Genomic DNA, 21,442 nt, shown 5'->3' with positions numbered 1-21,442 from the left:
TTCTATTTGTCCCGAGTCTGACATGAATGTGTATAATTTTCACCACTGTTTTTAACAAGAAACTCTGTGTTAAATTTTTTATTGATGTTTTTAATTTAATTTTGAGACAGAGAGGGCACGAGTGGGGGAAGGGCAGAGAAAGAGGGAGACACAGAATCCGAAGCAGGCTCCAGGCTCGGAGCTGTCAGCACAGAGTCTGACGTGGGGCCCGAACCCATGAACCGTGACATCATGACCTGAGCCAAAGTTGGATGCTTAGGCTCACTGAGCATCCTGACTGAGCCCCCTAGGCATCCCAAGAGAATCTGTGTTAAGTATAACCACAGTCAGTTCTTGTCTTCTCAGAGACTGAAAAAGTCAGTGGAAGCCGCAAAAGTTGTAGGTTTCTTTTGGCAATGTCTTAACCTTTGTTGCCTTAGAGAAGAGTTTTCAAATTTCAGGATGTCTAAAACTCACGTTGAGGACCTTGTTTAAAAATGCAAATCTTTCTCATCCCCCTGAGTTTTTGAATCTTTGTGTCTACAGCAGAGCCAGAGTCTGCATTTTCAGTAAGTACCAGGGGTTTCTGATGCAGGGGATCTATAAAGATATTAAGAACCATTGCTTTAGGAGCGCCTGGGTGGCTCAGTTGGTTAAGTGTCTGCCTTTGGCTCAGGTCATGATCTTGAAGTTCATAAGTTTGAGCCCCACATCAGGCTCTCAGCTGTCAGTGCAGAACCTGCTTCGCATTCTCTGTCCCTATCTCTCTTTGCCCCTCCCTTGCTTGTGCACTCTCTCTCTCTCTCTCTCTCTTGCTTCCTCTCAAAAATAAATAAACATTAAAAAAAAATGCCATTGCTTTAGACCTTGAGTAAACTTAGGAACTTTACTGGCTCACAGGTGGAGAGAAAGAGCAGGAAAAAACAAAGGTGTTTAGAATGTGTTTAGAATGTGGAAGAAAACCAGAAAGGCTAACATATGTTTATTTGTGCATGAGAAAGAGAAGTCATGTACCAATGCCTTGAAGGGAAGGGGTGGGGCAGAGAGAGAGAGAGAGAGAGAGAGAGAAAGAGAAAGAATGCCAAGCAGGCTCTGAAGGGTCAGCACAGAGCCCAGTGTGGGGCTCCAGCCCACGAACCATGAGATCGGGACCTGAGGTGAGATCAAGAGTTGGAGGTTGAGCCGACTGAACCATCCAGGTGCCCTGACTATTAATAATTATTAATTATTAATATATATGATAAAATTTTAATAATTATAGTTCTTAATAATGGAGTGCCTTTGTAATTTTTATTCCAGAGAGCTCATGTTACAGAATAATTTCTCCGCCATTGAATTGCCATCATTGTTATAATGTTCTTAATGCTATTGAGCTAAAATATATTTTCCTATAATTTTTATCCGTTGGTTCCAGTTGAGTTCTCTAGAGCCACACACAGCAGGCAAATAGGACAATATGAACGGATCTTGGGGGCATTATGCTATGTGAGATAAGTCGGGCAGAGAAAGACAAATACTGTGTCATCTCCCTTATATGTGGAAACTTTAACAAAAGCAAAAACAGTCTTAAAGAAAAGGAGAACAGATAAGTGGATGCCAGAGGTGGAAGGTGGGAAGTGGGTGAGATGGGTGAAGAGAGTCAGAAGGTACAAATGTCCAGTTATTTATAAATAAGTCATGATGATATAATGTATAGCACGTTGACTATAGTTAATGATACTGTATACATATTTGAAAGTTGCTAAGAGGGGCACCTGGGTGGCTCAGTTGGTTAAGCGTCCAACTTCGGCTTAAGTCATGATCTCATGGTTTGTGAGTTTGAGCCCCACATCTGGCTCTCTGCTGTGTTACTACATAGCCTGCTTCAGATCTTATGTCCCCCTCTCTTTCTGCCCTTTCCCCACTTGCTCTCTCTCTGTCTCTCTCAAAATAAATAAATATACTTAAAAAAAGATGCTAAGAGCATAGATATTAAAACTTCTCACCACAAGAAAAAAGGTTTTGTAACAATGTATGGGGATGGATGTTAACTAGACTTATTTTGGTGGTCATTTTTGCATTGTGTACAAATAGTGATTGAATCATTGTGGTATACCTGAAACTAATATAAATGTTATGTCAATTATACCTTAATTAAAATATTATAACCCCTTAACTTTCACAGGTATTTTAAAATACAGTCTATTCCTAACTTGGAAATTTCATTCACCATGAGAGAAGGATATACAGTCTTGTTATCCCAGACTTTTTCTTTTATTTATTTTTAGGGAGAGAGAGAGAAAATGCGAATGGGGAAGGGGTATCCCAATCAGAGAGAGAATCCCAGTCAGGCTCTGCACTGTCACTCAGCTTGGCTTGGAGCTTGGACTCAGGAACTGTGAGATCATGACCTGAGCCAAAAACAAGGGTCCTATGTGTAACTTATTGAGCCACCTAGGTGCCCCCAGACTTTGTTTTTGATTCTGCCCCCAAGATTGCTGTCCTGTTCTCCTGGCTTGTCATTTATTACCAGAGCAATGGCTAACACAGTTTCAGGATTGTCAGAACAAGAAGAGCTTATCTTACTCTGGTACATCCAGTTGCACTAGAGTTTTCTCTATTTCCTACAGATAAATTGACTTTGCTTCTTCATCTGGAGTTTTGATGAGTATAAAATGATGATCATATATCCAGAGGTGTCCAGTGAGGCAGGAAGATATTTCTTCTTGATTTTCAAACTTTGTTTCTGGTATCATTTTTCCTGTTCTTAAACTAAAAGTTTCTTTAGTGAGTGTTTATTGGTAGTACCTGTTTTAGTATTTCTCGTTATTTGCATTTTGCTTCTCAAAAACTGATCATAGCAGATTTAGAAGTCCGCATTGACAATTACTTTCTCTAATCAATTTGGCACATTTTACTTGGGCTTCCATTGTAGCTGTTGGTAAGTTAGCTCTGAGTCTTATTGATGTTCCTTTGTTTAGGTATGGTGTCTTTTTTTTTTTTTTGATGTTTTTAAGATCTCTTGTTTTTAGTGTTTGTTCTTTCACTGTGATGTATCTCTGTTAATTTTTTAAAGATGCGATTTGAGTTTTTCAGTCTGAGAATTAGTGTCCTCACAGTCTGTTTGAATATTGACTCCTCTCCTTCATTTTCTGTTTTCTTCCTCTGGAGCTCTTAGTTGTTGGACCTTCTCACTTTATTGTCAGCTCTCTTAACCTTTCATATTTTTCATTTTTTAGGATTTCTCTACTGCATTCTGCTCAGTTTCTTTAGATGCGCTTCTCTTTCCCTAGTTATCTCTTCATCTTTGTGTAGTGTGTTGTTTGACTTACCTTTTTATTTTTTCTAATTTCTTATGCTTATTTATAAGAGTGAGAAAGAGAGAGAGGCAGAGAGGAGAGAGAGAATCCTTAGCAGGCTCTGCACTGTCAGCACTGTGGGGCTTGAACTCACAAACTGAGATTATAACCTGAGCCGAAGTCAAGAGTCCGTGCCACCCAGGCCACCTCTGTGTGACTTATCTTTTAAATTTTATGGTTTCAGTTATTTGGTTTTTAATTACTAGAAGTTCCATTTGTATTTTAAGATGATTATTGTTGCTTAGTCATACTTTGATTACCCTCTTTTATTTCTTTAGTAAACAATGTATTTTATATTTTTGATAATTCTAACATTTTATTAGATATTTGATAATTTGAATATCTTAGGTTTTATGTTGTCATTTGTACATCTGTGGATCCTTGCTCATGATGGCTTGTTACCTTCTGTTTAAGTCATGAGGCACAGTTACTTTATCTGTGAAAAATTCTTTGAAGGCTGGTTTAAAATTTTTTTTTAATGTTTATTTATTTTTGAGACAAAGAGAGACAGAGCATGAGCAGGGGAGGGGCAGAGAAAGAGGGAGACACAGAATCCAAAGCAGGCTCCAGGCTCGGAGCTGTTAGCACATAGCCTGACGCAGGGCTCGAACCCACAGACCATGAGATACTGACCTGAGCCGAAGTCAGACGCTTAACTGACTGAGCCACCCAGGTGCCCCTAAAGGCTGGTTTTAAAGTGTGTTCCTCTGCTTTTGCCAGGTCCCTGAGGTCACTGCCAACCTTGCAATGAAAATCTTAGCTTGTATTATTTTTTGTATGTGGTTAGTGTGATTTCTAGCCCCAACTCTGCGAGTTGGTAGGTTTATGACTAGGAATTCTCAGGGAAGATTTCTATTTTTTCCCCCTTGTTTATCCACAGTCAAGGGCAAAACAGGCAAGTATTGCTACTATTTACTTCTCTCATGCTGCTATTTTTCTAACCAGTGGGATTTCCTGGCCTTCCAGGAGCTTAGTCGTGTATTTAAAATATTATTTAAATAAATCCGATCCAGGATTTTGGTTATTAGGTATTGGGGATCTCCTTGTTGTGTGTGGTCTGCTGTGTTGCCAGAAATGGAAGTCCTTTCTTTGTTTAGTTGGATAAATTTCACATAAAACATTGTGTAAGTTTAAGATGTATAGCCCTGTTGCTATGATATATTTATATATCGTAATATGGTTGCCTTTGTAGCCATATGCATCAAATAACATACAGTACAGTGTTATTGTCTTTACTGTATTGTCTGTAATATACTGTACATTAGATCTCTATGGCTTATTTACTGCTTGTTAGAAGTTTGTACTCTTGGCGCACCTGGTTGGCTCAGTTGGTTAAGTGTCCGACTCTTGATTTTGGCTCAGGTCATGATCTCACAGTCATGGGATTGAGCCCCATTTGACATTATGCTGGGTGTGGAGCCTGGTTGGAATTCTTTCTCACGCTCTCACTCTCTCCCCCTCTCTCTCTGTCCCTCCCCTGCTAATATACACATGTGTACTCTCGCTTTCTCTCAAATAATCTGTTTGGCTTTTTGGATTCTACATGTAAGTGATATCATATAGTACTTGTTATTCTCTGACTTACCTCACTTAGAATAGTATGCTCAAGATTCTTCCATGTTGTTGCCAAATGGCTGAATATCCTCCTTTTTCATGGCTGAACGATATTCCATCATGTATATGTACCACATCTTTTTTATTGATTCATCCATTGATGGGCATTTGGGTTGTTTCTATATATTGGCTATTGATTGTGAATAATGCTGTGATAAACATGATAACGTATGTATCTTGTTGAAATTCTGTCTTCATTTTCTTTGGGCATGTACACAGGGTGGAATTGCTAGATTGTATGGAAGATTTACTTTCATTTTTGGGGGGAACCTCCACATTATTTTCCATAGAAGTTGAAATAATTTAATTTACGTTCCCACCAACAGAGTGTAAGTGGCTCCTTTTTACCACATCCTCACTAGCAGGTATTGTCTCCTGTCTTCTTTTTTTTTTCAACGTTTTTTTTTTTTTTTTTTTTTTTTTTTTATTTTTGGGACAGAGAGAGACAGAGCATGAACGGGGGAGGGGCAGAGAGAGAGGGAGACACAGAATCGGAAACAGGCTCCAGGCTCCGAGCCATCAGCCCAGAGCCTGACGCGGGGCTCGAACTCACGGACCGCGAGATCGTGACCTGGCTGAAGTCGGACGCTTAACCGACTGCGCCACCCAGGCGCCCCTGTCTCCTGTCTTCTTGATAGCCATTCTGATAGATGTGAAGCGCTTATCTTATTGTGCTCTGGACTTGGATTTTACTGGCTTTTAGTGATGTTGAGCATCATCTCATGTGCCTGTTTACCTTTAGATGTTGTTTTTGGAAAAAATGTCTTTTTTGTTCTTGACATTAAAAAAAATTTTTTTTAAATGTTTATTTATTTTTGAGACAATGCGAGAGACAGAGTGCAAGCAGCAGAGGGGCAGACAGAGGGAGACACAGAATCTGAAGTGGCCTTCAGACAGAGGGAGACACAGAATCTGAGCTGTGAGCTCAGAGCCCGATGCGGGGCTCAAACTCACGAACCGTGGGATCATGACCTGAGCCAAAGTCAGACGCTTAACCGACTGAGCCACTCAGGCGCTCCTGTTCTTGACATTTTAAAATCGGAAGTCTGTATGTGTTTTGGATATTAATCCCTTATTTGATAAATGGTTTGAGAATTTTTTCTCCCATTCTGAAAGGTTGTCTTCACTTTTTCTTTTGCTGCAGTCTTTTGAGTTTGATGTAGTCCCATTTATTGATTTTTTTTTCCCTTTTGTTGTTTGTGTTTTTGACAGAGTGCACAAAAAATTATTGCCAACCAGTATTAATGAGCTTCTTCTGTACTTCTGGGAGTTTTATGATATTGGGTCTTATGTTTAAGTCTTTGATCCATTTTTAATTTGTGAGTTTTGTGAGATGGGGGACCACCTTCATTCTTCTGCATATGTTTCTGCAATTTGCCCAGCATCATTTGTTGAAGAGACTATCCTTTCCCCAGTGAGTGTTCTTGGCTGCCTTTGAATGTTAGTTGACCACATATGCTGGGATTTAAATTTGGTTTCTTTATTCTGTTTCATCACTGTATGTGTCTGTTTTTGTGCCAGAACCATACTGTTTTTATTACTCAGGCTTTGTAGTATAGTTTGAAATCAGGAAGTGTGATGTGATACCTCTGGCTTTTTTCCTCAGGATGGCTTTGGCTATTAGAGGTCTTAGGTGGTTCCATACAAATTGTAGTATTTTTTTTTCTCTTTCTGTGAAGAATGCCTTTGGTATTTTGATGCCAATTATGTTGAATCTGTGGATGGCTTTAGGTAGCATGGCAGTGTTTACAAAGTGGACTCTTCCAATCATGTACATATAGTGTCTTTCCATTCATTAGTGTCTTTTTTGATTTCTTTCAGCAAAGTCTTCTCATTTTTGTTGTACAGATCTTTCATTTATTTGGTTAAATTTATTCCCAAGTATTTTTTTAACCTTAAATTCACATTTATTTAAAAATGCCAACTTCTAAAAATTAAGTTCTTTTTAATTTTAATTCCAGTATAGTTAATAATACAGTGTTATATTTGTTTCAGGTGTACAATATAGTAATTCAGTAATTCTAAGCATTGCTCAATGCTCTGTACTCCTTATGATGTCTACTGTTAAATCTCTAAAACTTAATTCAAGTATTTTATTTATTTATTTTTTTAATGTTTATTTTTGAGAGACAGAGAGAGACAGAGAATGAGCAGGGGAGGGACAGAGAGAGAGGGAGACACAGAATCTGAAGCAGGCTCCAGGCTCTAAGATGTCAGCACAGAGCCTGACGCAGGGCTCGAACCCATGAACCATGAAATCATGACCTGAGCCGAAGTCAGTTGAGTAACTGAGCCACCCAGGCGCCCAAGTATTTTATTGTTTTTGATGCTTTTGTGAATGGAATGGTTTTCTTTTTCCAGTACTTCATCACTAATGTAAAATAATGGAACTGATTTCTATATGTTGATTTTGTATCTTGTCACATTATAGAAATTATTAATTCCAACAGTTTTAGACTTTTTAGGGTTTTCTGTATGTAAGATCATATCAACAAAAAATGATAATTTTAATTCTTCCTTTCCAATTTGATGCCTTTTGCAGAAATGGAAGTCTTGAGTAGATGGTTTCATTAGTTTTCTTTTTAGTATATGTGCAGAGGTGAAAAGTTGAAATAGAATTAGGGACCATCATCAGAATAGGTCTTTAAAAATCATGACTGGATCAGAGTGGCCAAAATGAACAAATCAGGAGACTATAGATGCTGGAGAGGATGTGGAGAAACAGGAACCCTCTTGCACTGTTGGTGGGAATGCAAACTGGGGCAGCCACCCTGGAAAACAGTGTGGAGGTTCCTCAAAAAATTAAAAATAGACCTACCCTATGACCCAGCAATAGCACTGCTAGGAATTTACCCAAGGGATACAGGAGTACTGAGGCATAGGGGCACTTGTACCCCAATGTTTATAGCAGCACTCTCAACAATAGCCAAATTATGGAAAGAGCCTAAATGTCCATCAACTGATGAATGGATAAAGAAATTGTGGTTTATATACACAATGGAGTACTACATGGCAATGAGAAAGAACGAAATACGGCCCTTTGTAGCAACGTGGATGGAACTGGAGAGTGTGATGCTAAGTGAAATAAGCCATACAGAGAAAGACAGATACCATATGTGTTCACTTTTATGTGGATCCTGAGAAACTTAACAGGAACCCATGGGGGGGGGGAAGGGAAAAAAAAAAAGAGGTTAGAGTGGGAGAGAGCCAAAGCATGAGAGACTCTTAAAAACTGAGAACAAACTGAGGGCTGATGGTGGGTGGGGGGAGGGGAGGGTGGGTGATCGGTATTGAAGAGGGCATCTTTGGGGATGAGCACTGGGTGTTGTATGGAAACCAATTTGACAATAAATTTCACATATTTAAAAAGAAAAAAAATAAAAATAAAAATAATGACTGGAGTTGTATCTGGATTGAGGTAGCTAATTCAGAAATTTGGGCTGAAAAAAATACTGGGTCCCAGAGCTGGATAGAGATCTAGCTAACATCTACAAATTTGAAGAAGTTACCAGGATAATAGCTATTTGCTTAATATAACTGCTGTTACAGATTTGTGCCTCTTCAACATTTTTCACTGTTGCCCGCCATAAGCAACTGTGACCTCACATATATCAGAGTACTGCTCTAACGCATCTTTCATCTTTATTTTAGGAATTGATTGTATTTAATGCTTCATTTGTTATTTAAAGCAATAAAGAATTTATAGTAAGTTTTCAACTGGGTGAGTTTTTGGATAATTCCTTGTGTGTTTTTTTCTGAAGTGTGTTGCCAGACTAACTTTGTCAGTCATTTATATGGTCATTGTTATGTTGTATCTACTTATTAATCCAAGAGAGTGAGACTTCAGGGCCATCCTTTTCTAGTTGGAGAACAGTTAAGATTGATTAGCTTCAGTTTTTCTGCCTATTTATATGAGATATTGGAGTGAGGGGAACAAACAATTGGAACAGAGAACTTACAATTCTTTTAATAAGAAAAGATGATAGTGGAGATAAAAAATACAAGAAAAATCTTTTGATCTCACTATCCAGAAATAATCACTATTAATATTTTGACATATTTTATTACATTTTTAGATTAAAATTGACATAGTTTTATAACTTCCATCACTTATTGGTACAAACTTTTCCAGTTATATTAAATACTCTTTCAGAACTTTTAAATGCATAAAATGCTCTCTTCTGGATAAAATAACTTACCTATTTTTTTTATTTTGGACATTTGGATTATTGCTAACTTTTTGCTTTTGTAAATAATGCTATAGTGAGCATTCTTGGCAAACGTATTTGTGCATATCTTGGATTATTCCTTAAGATATTTTTTAAGACTACCTATTTGTGAGTCATAAAGTATAAATACTTCTATGGTTCTTGTACGTAATGCTAAGTTATGCTCCAGGATTATTATATGAACTAGTTTATACTCCTATTATCAGTGAGTGAGAATACCCATTTTACCACATCTTTTCCAAAATGGGATAATCTTATGGTAATAATGACCTAAAAAATAATTAGATAAGGTTTACTTTTTTGATTACTAATGAGGTTAACATTTTTAATATTTGTTTATTTTTTAAATGTATTCTGGAACCTGCTTGATAAGGGTGTTCTAAATTTTTAAACATTTTTATTTTGGGAGAGAGAGAGAGAGCGTGAGCATGAGCAGGGCAGGGGCACAGAAAGAGGGAGGCACAGAATCTGAAGCAGGCTCTAGGCTCTGAGCTGTCCGCACAGAGCCTGTTGTGGGGCTTGAACTCTTAAATGGTGAGACCGTGACCTGAGCCGAAGTGGGATGCTCAACCGACTGAGCCACCCATGCACCCCTATAAGGGCTTTTTAAAATGTATTTTTCCTCAGTAACATGTGGATCTATTTTTTTGATTTGTATATAATGAAATGTATTAACCAATTGATGGTTATATGTGTTATTAGCTTTTGCTTTTTAATCTTGGTTATAAAATACTTTATATCATCAAACTTCTAAATATTTACCTTTTCATTATGATTTCTCTCCCCTCATACCTTTTAAATGTTTAGAATACCTTTCCTCAACCCATGATCCAATAGTCATCTATATTCTATGTACTGTATTGTGTGCTGGTATCTTTATAGTTAAAAAAAAAAAATCCATTTGGGATTTATGCTGGTGAGATACGGAGAAGTGATTTCCACCCCCTGCCCCAAACATTTAAATAACTGTCTCAGCATGATTTTGATGATCTTTACTACTCCCATTGTTTTGAAATGCTATCTTGGTTATATGCTGCTATCGTGTATATACTGGAATTTGAAATTTTGGTAATTCAGACTTCATGTTTTTCTATCTTATGGTTTGGGAAATAGGCCACTGTTTTTGTAGTTCTTGATTACTAGTGAGTTTGAACCATTGATTGTTTTATTGACCATCCCTGTTTTCTTAGTTGTGTTGCCTGTTCAGGTCTTTTGCTCATATTTCTATTAGTTGGTAGTTACATCAATTTGTAGAAATTCTTTATGTATTTGGAATAGCATTATATATGCATTATAACCACTTTTCCCTAGACTGTGATTTGAAGTTTCACTTGATGTTAAGTTTGAATATATAGGTTTCCCCCACTATTCAAAAGTAGAACATACTGAAACCTTTTTTGAGCCAAAATGGCATAAAGTGAAGGGTATCCCTTGCTTTCCAAAACTTTATGTTATACCACTTTACTTTTACAAAAGACATACATTAGTACCTGTAATTGCTAATCAGGAGAAATCTGATTTTCTTCTATTTTGTGAAAAAAGCTATCACTGTACAACAGAGGCTTTTTGAAGTGGTGTAAAGTTAGCTTTCAGAACGTGGGGATACCTGTAGTTGAACTTATCCATCTTTATTGTGTGTGTGTGTGTGTGTGTGTGTGTTTTAATCTTAACAAGGTCTTAGCATTTACTGTGTTCCAAGCACTGTTTGAGGCACTTGACATTCATCATAGGCAAAATACACAGAGATTTCTAGAGTTTACATTTGAGAATCTCTTATGTACCCTAGGTTCATAGAAATATTCACTTATTTTTTTTCCTCAAAAGTGTGTAAGTTTTGCTTTTTCACTTTTTAGGTCATCCACCTGGAATTTATTTTTGTAAAGTATGAAGTAGGAAGTCTAGTTTATTCCATGTGGGTAGCCAGTTTTCCTAGCATCATTTATTGACTAATAACATTGTTTTTCCACTGTCTTATAGGGTCACATCTGTTGGATATCAAGTTTCTGCATTTGTGTGGATTTATTTCTGTGTCCGTTGTGTTTATTTTTGTATTTCTGTGTCTTTGGCACCTGTACCACCCTCTTAGTTACTATATCCTTATAATAAGCCTTGATACCATAGATCTGCCCTGTTCTTCCACAAAATTGTTTGACCTATTCTTAGCCCTTGGCTTTTTCATATGCATTTTAGAATCAGCTGTATACCGCAGTTATTTCTTTGATTGTGCCTGTGTTCTTTTTTCAGGGCTGCTACTTGTTGTGTCAGGGTAAAATCCTGGTGCATTGGTGGTGTCTTCTGGGTTTAATAGTTGTGATATTTGAACTTCCCTTTGCAGCTGCTTGCTTGCTTTATCATCTTCTCTTTTCGTTCTGTCTTCCTTTTCCTGTGGCCACTTAAAAGAGTATTTTAAAAATACATTTTTAACTTCAAAAAGTATATTATCGGGAGGGGGGACAAATTGTAGAAGAGTGTATAAATAAAGCAAAAGGTTCAAGTCCCTCTGATAGCAGTTTGCTGAGAGTTTCCAGTTATTTTTCTGGGTATGTACAAAGCATTGTTTATAAAAGCAAAAAAAAAAAAAAAATGGCCATATGCATTTTATTTCATTTAATATTTAAAAGGCAGTCTTCTTTAGTTCCAACTCCTTCCCTTTGATGGCTGCATGGTATTTTTATACAGTAATTTAACCAATTCCCTTTTGGTGGACTTGTAAGTATCTATTTGCTTTTTGATCTTTGTAGCAATTTTCAAATACTGCTAGTCCCCATTGGCAAAGCAGAGGTTGTATGGTTTATTTTCCATCTCCCTAATGCCTCCACTTTCTTTTCAAAGGGTATTAGTGAAGTTGTATCAAAAGCTCTTCTATTGACTTTTTAAGAAGTCATTCTATTTTTTTTCATCATAGGGTAATCTTTAATCTCCATCCCTGATATCACCCATCCCCCGACTCACCTCACCTCTGATGACTCTTAGTTTGCTCTGTGTGTTTAAGAATGTGTTTCCTGCTTGTCTTTCTCTATTTTTTTCTTTGCTCCTTTGTTTCTTAAATTACACATAGGAGTGAAACCATAAGGTATTTATTTGTCTTTCTCTGACTTATTTCACTCAGCATTGTACCCTAGCTCTATTCATGTTGTTGGAAATGGCAAAATGTCATTCTTTTTTATAGCTGAATAACATTCCAATGTGTATACATATACCACATCTTTATTCATTCACCTATCAATGGACATTTGGGCTGCTTCCATAATTTGGATATTGTAAATAATGCTTCTGTAAACATAGTGTTGCATATATTCCTTTGAATTAGTCTTTTTGTATTTTTGGGTAAATACCCAGTAGTGAGATTCCTGGACTGTAGGTTAGCTCTATTTTTAATTTTTTTAGTAACCTCCATATATATGGTTTTCCATGATGGCTGTACATATTTGTATTCCTACCAGCAGTGCAAGAGGGTTCCTTTTTCTCCACATCCTTGCCAAGACTTGTTTCTTGTGTTTTTGATTTTAGCCATTCTGATCTGTGTGAAGTGATACCTTACTGTAGTTTCAATTTGCATTTCCCTGATGAGTGATGTTGAGCACCTTTTCATGTGTCTTTTGGCTATCTGGGTGTCTTTTTTTTGTAGAAATGTCTGTTCATATCTTCCGTCCATTTTTAAATTGCATTATTTGTGGGGTTTTTTGTTTTGAGTTGTATAAGTTTGTTTTATATTTTGGGTGCTAACTCTTTATTAGATGTGTCATTTGCAGATATCCCATTACATAGGTTGCTTTTTAGTTTTGTTGATTGTTTCCTTTGCTGTGCAGAGGCTATTGACTTATTTATTTTTTGCTTTTATTTGCCTTGCCTCAGGAGACCTATCTAGAAAAATATTGCTGCAGCCAATATTAGAGTCATTACTACCTGTGCCCTCTTCTAGGATTTTTATGGTCTCAGGTCTCACATAAGGTCTTTAATCCATTTTGAGTTTAGTTTTGTGTATGGTGAAAGAAAGTGGTCCAGTTTCATTCTTTGGCATGTGGCTGTCCAGGTTTCCCAACACAATTTGTTGAAGAGACTTTATAATCGTTCCTCCTTTGTTAGAGGGTAATTGACCATATAATTGTGGGTTTATTTCTGGATTTTCTGTTTTATTCTATTGATCTATGTGTCTGTTTTTATGCCAGTCCTATACTGTTTTAATTACTACCACTTTGTAATGCAACTTGAAATTTGGGATTGTGATTAACTCCAGTTTTGTTTTTCATTTTTAAGATGGCTTTGGCTATTTGAGGTCTGTATAGTTCCATACAAATTTTAGGATTGTTTGAGTTCTGTGAAAAATGCTGTTGGTATTTTGCTAAGGATTGCATTGAATGTGTAGATTGCTTTGGGTAGTTAAAACATTTTAACAATGTTTGTTTTCCCAGTCCATGAGCATGAAACGTCTTTCCATTTCTTTGTGTTGTCTTCACTTTCTTTCATCAGTGTTTTAATGTTTTTAGAGTATAGGTTTTTACCTCTTTGGTTAGGTTTATTCCTAAGTATCTTATTATTTTTGGTGTGTTGTAAGTGAGATTGTTTTCTTAATTTCTCTTTCTGCTATTTCATTATTATGGTATAGAAATGCAACAGATTTCTGTGTATTGATATTTGTATTCTGCAGCTTGACTAAATACATTGGTTAGTTATAGTAGTTTTTTGGTGGAGTCTTTAGGGTTTTCTATATAGGGTATCATGTCTTCTGCAAATAGTGAAAGCTTTACTTTTTCCTTACCAATTGGATGCCTTTTATTTCTTTTTGTTGTCGATTGCTGTGACTAGGACTTCCCATACTATGTTGAATAAAAGTGGTGAGAGTAGACATCATTGTCTTGTTGGTGATGTTTGGGGGAAAACTTCTCAGTTTTTCCCCATTGAGTATAATGTTAGCTGTGGGCTTTTAGTATAAGACCTTTATTATGTTGAGGTATGTTCCTTCTAGACCTCCCTTGTTGAGGGCTTTTATCATGAATGTATATTGTACTTTGTCAAATGCTTTTTCTGCATCTATTGAGATGATCATTTTTTTATCCTTTTTTTTTAATGATGCGATGTATCACATAGATTGATTTTTTAATATTGAGCTACACTTGCATCCTGAGAATAAATCCCAGTTGATCATGGTGTATAACTTTTTAAGTAAATTGTTGGATTTGATTTGCTAAAATTTTGTTGAAGATTTTTGCATCTGTATTCATCAGAGATACTGGCTTAAAGTTCTCTTTTTAGTGGTGTCTTTATCTGGTTTCAGTATCAGGGATACTGGCCTTCTAGAATGAATTTGAAAGTCTTCCTTCCTTTTGTATTTTTTCAAATAGTTTGAGAAGAATGGGTATTAACACTTCTTTAAATTCACCTGTGAAATCACCTGGTCCTGGATTTTGGTTTTGTGGGAATTTTTTTGATTACTGATTGAATTTCATTGCTGGTGATTGGTCTGTTCAAATTTTCTTTTTCTTTTTTTTTTTTTTTTTAAGTTATTTTGTGTGTGAGAGAGAGAAAGTGTGTGCATGTACAAGTGAGGGAAGGGGCAGAGAAAGAAGGCAGGAGAGAATCCCAAGGAGGCTCCCCATTTGTCAGTGCAAGCCCGATATGGGGCTCATTCTCATAAACCCTGAGACCATGACCTGAGTCGAAATCACCAGTTGGTTGCTTAGCTGACAGAGACACCCAGGCACCCGGTCTATTCAAATTTTCTATTTCTTGCTGCTTTAGCTTTGGTAGGTTATATGTTTCTAGGAATTTATGTATTTAAGTTGTCCAATTTGTTGGCATGTAGGTTTTCATAATAGTCTGTCATGATTGTATTTCTGTGGTGTTTGTTGTTATTTCTCCTCTTCATTAGTAATTTTATTTGGGTTCTCTTTTTTGTAAAGAGTCTTCCTTCTATTACTTTTGTAAGTTTCTATATCTTTATTTCTTGTTTAATCTTTATTATTTCCTTACTTTTGCTGTGGTTGAGTTTTGTTTTTTTTTTTCTGGCTCCTTAGGTGTAAAGTTAGGTTGTTTGAGATTCTTTTTGCTTCTTGAGGTACACCAGTATTACTATAAACTTTCCCCTTAGAAGCACTTTTGCTGCAGCCCAAAGATTTTAGACCTTTGTGCTTTCATTTTCTTTAGTTTCCATGTATGTTTTTATTTCTTTTTTGCTTTCTTGGTTGACCTGTTCATTGTTTAATAGCATGTTATGTAAGCCCCATTTTTTGTGCTCTTTCCAGATTTTTTCTTGGGGCTGATTTGTAGTTTAATAGTGTTGTGGTCAGAAAAGATGAAGCCTGGTATGACTTTCATTTTTTTTAATTTGTTGAGAGTTTTTTTGGTGGGCTAATATGTAATCTCTTCTGGAGAATGTTCCATGTGCACTTGAAAAGAATGTGTAGTCTGCTGTTTTAAGGTGGAGTGTTCTGAATATGTCTGGTAAATTCATACGGTCCAGTGTATCATTCAAAGCCACTGTTTTTGTTTTTGATTTTCTGTGTTGATGATCTGTCCACTGATGTGCTTGGGGTGTAGAAGTCCTCTACTATTACCATATTGTATTACTATTAATTGTTCCTTCATGTTTGTTGTTAACTGTTTTTTGTATTTGGATGCTTTCATGTTGGGTGCATAAATATTTATAATTATATTTTCTTGGATTGTCCACTTCATTATTACTTAGGGCACTTTTTTGTCTCTTGTTGCAGTCTTTGTTTTAAAGTCTCTTGTCCAATATAAGTATTTCTACCCTGGCTTTCTTTGTCATCCATTTGCATGATAAATGTTTCTCTGTCTACTCTGCAGGTGGCTTTTGGTCTGAAATGAGTCTCTTGTAAGCACCATATAGATGGGTATTGTTTTTATATCCACTCTGTCACCCTATCCATGCTCTTTGATTAGAGCATTTAGTCCATTTACATTCAAAGTAATCATTGATAGGTATTTATTGCCATTCTTAAATTTGTTTTCTGGTTGTTACTATAGATTTTCTTTGATTCTTTCTTCTCTTGGGTGTCTTTCATGGTTTGTTGGCTTTTTTAGTGATACAGTTGGATACCCCTCTCTATTCTTGCATGTTTATTACTCGATTGTGATTTGTCATTATCATCGCGGTTGTATATGACATTTTCTACATATAGCAGTCTATATTAAGTTGATCACTGCTTAAGTTTAAACCTATTTTTTATTCCTCTCCCTCCCACCTTTCAGGTATATATTGTCATATTTTACATCCTTTTATTTTATGAATCCCTTGAATGATTTTTACAGAAATATTTATTTTTACTGTTTTTGTGCTTTTTATTTTTCATATTCTCATTTAGGGTCTTTCCTTTCCACTCAAAGAGTCCTCTTTAAAATTTCTTGTAGGGCTGGTTTAATAGTCTTTTTGTCTGAGAAACTCTATTTTTATTTTAAGTAGGCTTCACACCCAACAGGGAGCCTAATGCAGGGCTTGAACTCATGACCCCAAGATGAAGACCTGAGCTGAGATCAGGAGTCAGACACTTGACTGACTCCTCCACCAGGTACCCTTGTTGGAGAAACTCTGTGTCTCTTTCGATTCTGAATAGTAGCCTTTCTGGATAGAGTATTCTTGGCTGCAGATTTTTCCCTTTTAGCACTTTGAATATATCATGCAACTTCCTTCTGGCCTGCAGAGTTGCTGCTGAAAAATTTGCTTAAAGCCTATGGGGTTTCCCTTGTATGAAACTGTCTTTTCTCTGGCTGCTTTAAAATTTTTTTCTTTATCCCTACCTTTTGCCATTTTAATTACTATGTGTCTTGGTGTGGACCTCTTTGGTTTCATTTTTTTGGGGGGGGGTGTGGATCTCTGTGCCTCCTGGATTTGCATATATGTTTCCTTCCCCAGATAAGGGAAGTTTTCAGTTATTATTTCTTCAGATACATTTTCTTCCCTCTTACCTCTCTCTTCTTCTGAGATCCCTATAATGTGGATGTTATTAGGCTTGATGGAGTTGCTGAGTTCCCTAATACTGTCCTCAATTAACATAATTTTCTTTCCTTTCCTTTGCTCATCTTGATTACTTTCTATTACTCTATCTTCTAGGTCATTAATTCATTTGTCTGCCTCATCTAGCCTACTATTCCATCGAGTGTATTTTTAGTTTCATTTATTGTGTTCTATATTTTTGTTTAATTTTTTGTAATGTTTATTTATTTTGGAGACAGAGACACAGAGCACAAGTGGGGGAAGGGCAGAGAATGAGGGAAACACAGAATCCAAAGCAGGCTCCAGGCTCTGAGCTGTCAGCACAGAACCTGACACAGGGCTTGAACCCATGAACCGTGAGAGCCGAAGTCGACACTTAACTGACAGCCACCCAGGCGCCCCTCATTTATTGTATTCTTGATCTCAGGTTCTTTTTTATGTCTGGTTAAGGGTCTCACTGATATCTCCACTCTTCTCCAGTCCAGTAAGTATCTTTATGATCATTACTTTAAATTCTCTATCAGACATAGTACTTACATCCATTTTGCTTTGATCTCTTGCTGTGGTTTGGTCCTATTCCTTCATTTGGGAGATATTTCTCTGTCTTCTTATTTTGTTTGACTTTCTGTAGCTGTTCCTGTGTGTTGGGAAGTCAGCTACTTCTCTTGCTCTTAGCGATAACAACCTTATGAAAAAGAGGTCCTGTAGTGCCCTGTAGTACAGTGTCCCCTGTTTCCCAGGGCCTGGTGCTTCAGGGCTTGTTTGCTCTGTGTTTTGTTTGTGCTCTGCTGTTGAATTTTGGTTTCTTTTTCCTTCAGTCCAGTTGTTTGTTGATGCTGTCTTTACTTCTTATGAGTAGCAAGGAGTGCAGTGGTCTTGTGAAATTACACTGCCTGCTGGAAATGAGGTCCTGCGCAACAGGTGGATTAGAACATGTGTTATTGGCAGAGTTTGCACCATGCCTGTGGGAGAGGGGTCTTGTAGCACCAGCACTCAGGAGCATGACTAGGAAGCGCTGATCTGCTGAAGCATACGTGGCGGGGCTTGGCATAAGCAAGTTAGGTAGCATGAATCTACACAGTGCTGGTTTCCACAGATGGCCGTTGTTTATGCTGGGGGACAGGGGAGGAAAATGGCACCTGCTAGCTCCTTTGTTCCTGGAGGGGTCTCCCCATGATCCTTGTCTCTCCAGGCCATGTTCTGAGATGCGCAAATCACTATATCTTGTCTGCTCCTGGCATTTTTCAAATTGCTGGTTCTGCACTGCATCTGCATGCCTGTTTTTCGTGCCGTCTTTCTTAGGGCAGGGACTCTGTCTCCTAATGCCTAGAGCCCAGCATGCCGAGTTTTTAAATTCTAGGTTTTAAGTCCTGTTGGTTTTAAGAACTAATGAAATTTCAAAGGCAAATATGGAGATTTGTCCTCCCTGTTGGCAGCCTCCCTAGTGTGAAAGTCTGTTTTCTGCTCTTCTCTGCGCCACTGGCTCCTTCTCCACTGTGGCTGGCTGCCATCCCTTTTGCTCCCAGGCTGTGTCTTCATGCTTTATACCTTCTTAGATGTGGCCTCTTCCCTGCCTTTAGTTGTGGAGTTTGTTCTGCCAGTCCTTGGGTTGTTTCCTGGGTTGTTTCTACTGATAGTGTGATCTGGTTGTATCTGTGGGAGGATCCAAACTTTGGGTCCTCTTACTCTGCCGTCTTCCCAGCCAACCTCTCCTATTTACTTTTTAGGGCCCTGGCAAATTGAAAGAGTTAACAATTACCCTTGGTGTAAATTATTCAGTTTAGTGCTATCTGTATTTTACTAAAAAATACTTAAACGTTTTTTTGTTTTGTTTTGTGTTTTTACATGTGGTATTCCGGAGGGGAGAGTGTGGTTTAGTGGTAAAGGTAGGAGTCAGGTTGAAGAATTGAGGAATGAGTGAATTTGAGAAAATGGGAGATGGAGAGCTTAAGTAGTACTTTACCATACACTAGAGTAGAAAGAGAGGAGTTCTTGGCATTTCGAGTTTTGTTGGTGTTAGGCCTTTTGAAAGATGTTAAAGTTGAATACCTGTCTTACATAATTTGTCCTTTTCTTAACGTTCCTAGCCTCCACCAGGCACTGTGAAAATGCCTAATGTACCTAGTACACAACCAGCAATAATGAAACCAACAGAGGAACATCCAGCCTATACACAGATTGCAAAGGTTAGTTCATGTTACAGTGTAAATTTGTATTGGAAATTAAAGTATCAGTAACATCTTCAGAGCAAAAGAATTCTTTATATGTTGCCTTATTTAATTTTAACTTTCTTTTCAATATGGGTGAGCTAGTAACATTTGCTTTATTCTGTTATTACCAGTTAGTGAATTCATAGATCTTCTTGGTGTACAGTTTGTTTAGGGAAAGTTTTATTGCCTTTGGTTTCGTTTTTAATGCCTAGTGCTATTATAGTACCGATGATACTATAATTGGAAGTATAATGTTGTATAGTATAGTATAATGATACTATAATTGGAGGTATAATGTTGGAAGAGAGTTACCATGGCTAAGCAAAGGACAGTGATTAGAAGCAGCAGGTGGCAAAAATATGAGAATAAAGGAGATGAATAGGAAGGATACCTCATTTTACATAAAAGCAGATGGAGTTACAAACCAGACTTTCTTAATCATATCCTTCTTTCATCTCATTGTCTTTTAAAATAGAAGATGTTATACATATTCTTGCATTGGAAACCGTATGTACCATTTAAACAATTCTTAAGAGGCAATTCAGTTGTCATTTTTTCCATTTTTTTTTCCAGTTCCCTTTGTTCTTTATTCTCATTTAGGCACAGAGGTCACCTTAATTTTATTTTCCCAATTACCTTAGGACTCTGACTAATCTTATTGAGAGAATTTTGTCCTGTCCTAATGTGTCCCACATTCTCACTGATGGTTTTCATAACCAAAAGACCTAAAATGAGCCAAGTATCTCCATAATATTTTCTGAAACTATAACCTTGAGCGAATTACTATATTTTGGAAGAGCATTTGAATTAAGTTTTTAGCATTGTACAGTTGTACTCTTGATCTTGGGATTGTGATTTTAAGCCCAATGTTGGGTGTAGATATTACTAAAAAAAATAATAAATAAACTTAAAATTTTCTAAGATTGTAGAGGGAGAGATAGTAGATAGCATAGCAGTGTTACAACTCTGAAAACCTATTCATGTGTTGATTTTTATTATTACTATTTTTTAAGGAACATGCCTTGGCCCAAGCTGAACTTCTTAAGCGCCAAGAAGAACTAGAAAGAAAAGCAGCAGAATTAGATCGTCGAGAACGAGAAATGCAAAATCTCAGTCAACATGGTAGTATCCAAAGAAGTTTGAAATGAAAATAACTTAAACACTTTAAATAATGCTTGTGCTAGCTCTAAGTCCTTTGGTTTGTGGATAAAGCCATGCCCTATTTTCCTGTTGTAGCAAGATCAGAAAGCAGATTTCCTACTGGTTGCTTTGTAGCTTTCTGATATTGGCTGATTTACATAGTCTTTTGATTAAAACACTGTTAGCCTTATAACACAGAAGGTGAATGTGAATATGATAATTTTGGGTTTTAGCCAGGAGCCTGATTCTGTACTTGGGCCCTTGTTGAGTCTGTTGAAGTTTTGTAAGTACCTGGAAGTGTGCCCTAAATTTGACTCTTAACTTCTTGTTTAGTCAGTCCAGTTTCGAATTATCTGCCCCAGTCCTCACAAGCATAACTTATCTGTCAAATCGTGTTTAAAAAATGTTTGGTGTGGAGCTCAGTTGGCTAAGTGTTGGTCTTTGGCTCAGGTCATGATCTCGTGATTTGTGGGTTTGAGCCCCACGTTGGGCTTTGTGCTGACAGCTCAGAGCCTGGAGCCTGCTTCGGATTCTCTGTCTCCTTCTCTGTCTGCCCCTCCCTGCTCATGCTCTGTCTCTCAAAAATAAATAGATGTTAAAAAAAATTTTTTTAAAATGTCTGCCGTAACTCTGGGAAGCATTAGGGTTCTCGATGATGCCAAGGAAGTAAGTGATGAATTGATCATTTGCTGTGAAATCTAGACTGTGAGTATCAAAAGCCACTTCAAGGGAATATCTTAGGGAAAGATAGCAGTGTCTGACTAAGAAGGGTTGAAGAGCTAGACAGATCATTAGTATTATGTCTAGGATAGTGATAGAATAATAGGGCTAGGTCAGCAACAATATACTGAACTATCTCTTCCTTATCTTAGAATGTGTAACCCTAAGTCAGGAAAGACAAATAGTGTAAGCTTTCACTCATATGTGGAATTTAAGAAACAAAATCAATAATCATAGGGGTAAAAAAAGAGAGGAAAA

At 37.1% G+C, this 21,442-nt stretch overlaps 1 protein-coding gene across 2 annotated transcripts in view; it reads left to right on the top strand.

Moving 5' to 3' along the window:
• The window catches only part of SCAMP1 (secretory carrier membrane protein 1), a 128,975-nt gene that overhangs the window by 33,940 nt on the left and 73,593 nt on the right, over positions 1 to 21,442 (top strand). For both annotated transcript variants that reach the window (XM_058728967.1, XM_058728977.1), the window contains 2 exons: positions 19,202 to 19,300; positions 20,338 to 20,446. In XM_058728967.1, coding sequence (XP_058584950.1) covers positions 19,202 to 19,300; positions 20,338 to 20,446 — 208 coding nt within the window. The remainder of the gene's footprint in view (positions 1 to 19,201; positions 19,301 to 20,337; positions 20,447 to 21,442) is intronic.

This window comes from Neofelis nebulosa, chromosome 1 (assembly GCF_028018385.1).
Source record: "Neofelis nebulosa isolate mNeoNeb1 chromosome 1, mNeoNeb1.pri, whole genome shotgun sequence".
NCBI lineage: Eukaryota > Metazoa > Chordata > Mammalia > Carnivora > Felidae > Neofelis > Neofelis nebulosa.
Note: the sequence above shows the minus strand (reverse complement) of the source record. Positions and strands in the feature narration are given on the sequence as shown.